This window comes from Crocuta crocuta, unplaced genomic scaffold, assembly GCF_008692635.1.
Source record: "Crocuta crocuta isolate KB4526 unplaced genomic scaffold, BGI_CrCroc_1.0 scaffold9768, whole genome shotgun sequence".
In the NCBI taxonomy this organism is placed as follows: domain Eukaryota; kingdom Metazoa; phylum Chordata; class Mammalia; order Carnivora; family Hyaenidae; genus Crocuta; species Crocuta crocuta.
Window position 1 is genome coordinate 1,037 of NW_027529980.1, and position 4,088 is coordinate 5,124.

Consider the following 4,088-nt stretch of genomic DNA (forward strand, 5'->3'; position numbering starts at 1 on the left):
ATTTTGCAAGTGTGTGTTTCTTTTGTTCCCCTGATTCAACTGTACAGAGCATTTTTTAAGACACTGATTATTAATCTACTCATTTCTATACCATTCCATGCCTCAGTCAGCACCCTGCAGAAAGTGAGGGCCTAATCAGCGGTTGATGAGTAGACCTGAAATATCAGCTTGAACAAAATGCAGCTATTTCTCCTCTATTTTCAGGTGAGAAGGTAAATCTTCAGCTTTTGCATTGAGGTTATTCTCTCTCCTCAGGATAAGCAAGAGGCCAACATTCACCAACTGCTTCAGTTATTCTGGGAATCCCAAGTCCTCCTCCCCAGTCTTATTAGCGCCCCCTTGATCTCCCTGTTCCTTAGAGTGTAGATGAGGGGATTAAGTGCTGGGGTTGCAATGGTGTAGAAGAGGGTGAGAAACTTGCCCTGTTCCTGAGCACAGCGGTTCTTGGGTTGGAGATAGACAGCTGTGGCTGTGCCACAGAAGAGGAACACCACAAGAAGGTGAGAAGCGCAGGTGCTGAAGGCCTCCCTCCGCCCTGCAGCTGACTTTATTCTCAGCACAGCCTCAGCAGCAGCCCCATACGAGGGAAGGGTGAGGACTAAGGGGAGCACCAGGAAGAGGATACTGGCTACGGACACCTGGGTTTCATTGTAGGCGGCGTCTGCACTGGAGGCCTGAATCAGGGCTGGGACTTCACACACAATGTCACCCACCCTGCGGTGGGGGCAGAAGGGTAACTGGAGGGTGGCATGGGACTGGACCAGAGACTGAACCAGGCCAGCCCCCCACGCAAGGATGGCCAGCTGCAGACAAAGTTTGGGGTGCATGATAGCAGTATATTGCAGCGGGTGACACACTGCCACATAGCGGTCCATAGCCATGACCACAAGAAGGACACATTCGGTGGCCCCAAGCCACAAGAAGACATAGAGTTGAACGGCACAGCCAATGTAGCTGATGGTCTTCTCTGGACCCCAGAAGTTAACTAACAACTGTGGAACACAGCTGCTGGTGAAGCAGAGGTCTAGCAGGGAAAGGTTGCAAAGAAAGAAATACATGGGGACGTGGAGTTTAGGATCCTTTGAGGTAACAAGAATTATGAGCATATTTCCTGCAATCGTCAAACAATAAAAGATCAGGACGACCCAGAAGAGGATCTTCTCCAAATATGGCTTCTCAGAGAAGCGCACGAGGATGAAATCACCGTGGCTGTCATTGCAAACTGTGATCATAGCTTCTGGAACAGTCACCTCTTTGGGAAATGGTTCAAAAGTAGTTGCTCAAAAGCCTATGATGATGGTTCCAGTACAGAATCAGGGAGACATTTTGCCTCCTTTCAACTCAAGGATGAGATTCTGCCTCCTATGGTGCAGGGAAAAATTACAGGTTCAGTGACATGTTCTAAGCTTTGATATTCCTTTTCCAAAACATTTTCCAGTTTACCAAATATTGAGGAATTAAACTATCAAAGTTCTAACAATGGAATCCCAGATACAATTCTCATCTCTTTGCTTACAGCTTATTCCTTTTTCCCCATTTCACAAAGAGTTGAGAAAATGTACCTATAATCAATGGATAGAGAGGAATTTTAAAAGTTAGTCATCCACAAATGAAATGGATATTTATGATCAGCAGCAGAGCAGCTATGGTTGTCTGAGTTTCTCTGGTGTAACTGACAATTTGCCAAATAGATTAACTTATTTAACCCTCAAAAAAAAATTTTAGGTGATAAAACATGCCTGACTCTTCTTATACTTTATCATATATTTTTCATCATTTTAAAATAGTCCTAATAATGATAGGGTGAACTGGAGAAAATGAAATGCTTGGAAATACAGTTTACAATGTTTAAAATCCTATAGAAACATAACATTGGGTCAAATGGACCACTCAAGCCAGTATTCTAAAAAAAATCATGGCATGACCTGATATTTACAATCTATTGTATACTCATAATTTAAGAGTCAATTCTTGACCTCAGTTTAATACATCATGCAGTTATTTAACCAAAGTTTTCACAGCAGGGTGTGATTTTGCTTTCACACAATTTGCTGGATGTTCCTGCCATAATATGCTGGCCTTACTGTTCCCTATCTGTTCCCCTCTAGTGGATCCCGTCCAACTTCAACCACACACAGCAAGTGGACCCATCAGTCGGCAATGTCCAGGCTCATGGGTAGTTCTCAAACACAGTATCACTCATGTCTCGTATTTTTATTTCCACAGCCGTACATTTTATAGAATCCATATATCTTCTACCAGCCTTGGTCTTCTTTTCTGTTCACTGTTCTTCTTTTTGGTACAATCTTTACAAATTAGAGTTGAAATGTTAGCATTGTTGTTGTAAATCTGAGTTTGGTACTTCATGGAAGAATACAGTTTGATGTTTCAAAGACTCTCAGAGTCTTGCAGATTTTTCCATATTCAAAACCGAGCAGCCTCCTATTCAATCCCATGATCTTCATCCACCTCCAGTAGCTGCTGGTTACTGTTCTTTGTCTATTAAGACTGTTCCTCCTTCTCTGGTCTTCTGTTTTCAATAGGAATGCTTACATGTCTGTATCTATTTCTGTCTTTACCTATAGATCTGTATCTCCATCCATCCATCTTATCTCATTCAGGTCCTCTCTACCTTCTCATCATTGGAGATGTGTGTTTTCTCCCTGGATTAACTATTCTCAAAAGTTTCTTGGGAGGGAGTAGACAGTCTTTGTTTAACTAATATTTACTATGCAGAATATAAGCATTCTCTTCATCCCTGCTTCTGTTCGCATTGTCTACTTCCTTCAGTGATCATTTTCCCCTGTGATTTTTCCTTTAGTTCACCTCCTCTGCCTCTCAGAACAGTATCTGGGGGAGTTTTCCTGAGAGCCAGTGCACTGTGATTCCTCTGGTTGCTAATGTGGAACACAATATTGACAATATTTCCATCTCACCTTGAAACGTAGGTGTTTCTGGTGCCAGTGTAGCTCGTCTCCTCAGCCCACCTCTGATTTCAGCAGAGCTGCAATGAACACTTCCGTGTCAAATCAGATTCATCTTGCAGTGACTCACCTTGAGGGTGTTGTATATGTCTTCCCGTCTGCCTCCTGTCCTTATCTGATGCTGGGGGAGCACACGAGGCACATAGACAAATGCTGCACAGAAACTTGGGAGATTTAATGACCCTAGGGGAAATCGTCAAACAGGGGAGGATGGTAGTTAGTGGGAAAGTGTCCCAGCAACCCTTCCTTTGGGTGGAACCATATCTCCTGTGTGGTTTTCAGGAGGTCCTGGGAGAACTGAGCTCCCACTGTGCACAACTTAGCTACTATACACTTATGTTGGCTGGCCTTCCTATCTCTCTCACTCTGCTTCCATCATTCGTTCTCCCAGAAATTATCTATTTCTGGGAAATTATCTCCCAAATCAGGTAATCGAACCTAATTTCTTGTCTTGGGCTCTGCTTTCAGGGTATCTGAGCAGAGCTGCAACACAAAATGTAGACTCTCAGAAGACATTTCAAGAGAGACGTCGCTCATGAGTCAGACTGCAACAACAACACCCCCCCCCCCCCCCCCCGCGCCAATTGATATGGAGTAAATGGAGTTGTGGTAACTCTTAGCATGTTCCAACATCAGCATCACTAATGGTCTAACCTGGTGTGGCTTGGGAGGAGGTATGAGTAGGAGGAGAAAAATTGGGTATATGGTACATCTAGTCCTTGAAAGACATGGGAGTAATGATAATTAGATTATTTTCAACTTTGCTGGTTTCTATTGACTGTATTGGGAGCCATAAAGAAAAAGAATAATATAGTCCAGTCAACCAATTATCAGCTTAGGGCTGTGGTTCTCCAACAGATTGTTACTCATAGTTCCTGATTCCATAGGTGTGGGGCGAGGCCCAAGAATTGGCCTTTCTAACAGGGTCCCAGGTGATGATGAAGATACAGGTCCAGGGACACACTTTGAGAACCACTTACTTAAGGAACTTTTCAAAAGCAAGATAGCTTTTGTGAAAGATTGAAAGGAGATTCTTTTTTTAAAATAGTTTATTGTCATGTTGTTTCCATACAACACCCAGTGCTCATCCCCACAAGTGCCCTC

General features: G+C 43.4%; 1 protein-coding gene across 1 annotated transcript; it reads right to left on the minus strand.

Moving 5' to 3' along the window:
* Positions 1 to 287: 287 nt before the first annotated feature.
* Positions 288 to 1,232, minus strand: LOC144230991 (olfactory receptor 2H2-like). Its single transcript, XM_077763366.1, has one exon. The coding sequence runs from the start codon at positions 1,230 to 1,232 to the stop codon at positions 288 to 290; it is 945 nt and encodes a 314-aa protein (XP_077619492.1).
* Positions 1,233 to 4,088: the final 2,856 nt, after the last annotated feature.

Excerpts from the sequence above, each read along its gene's own strand:
- LOC144230991 (XM_077763366.1), bottom strand. The coding sequence starts at position 1,232 with ATGATCACAGTTTGCAATGACAGCCACGGTGATTTCATCCTCGTGCGC.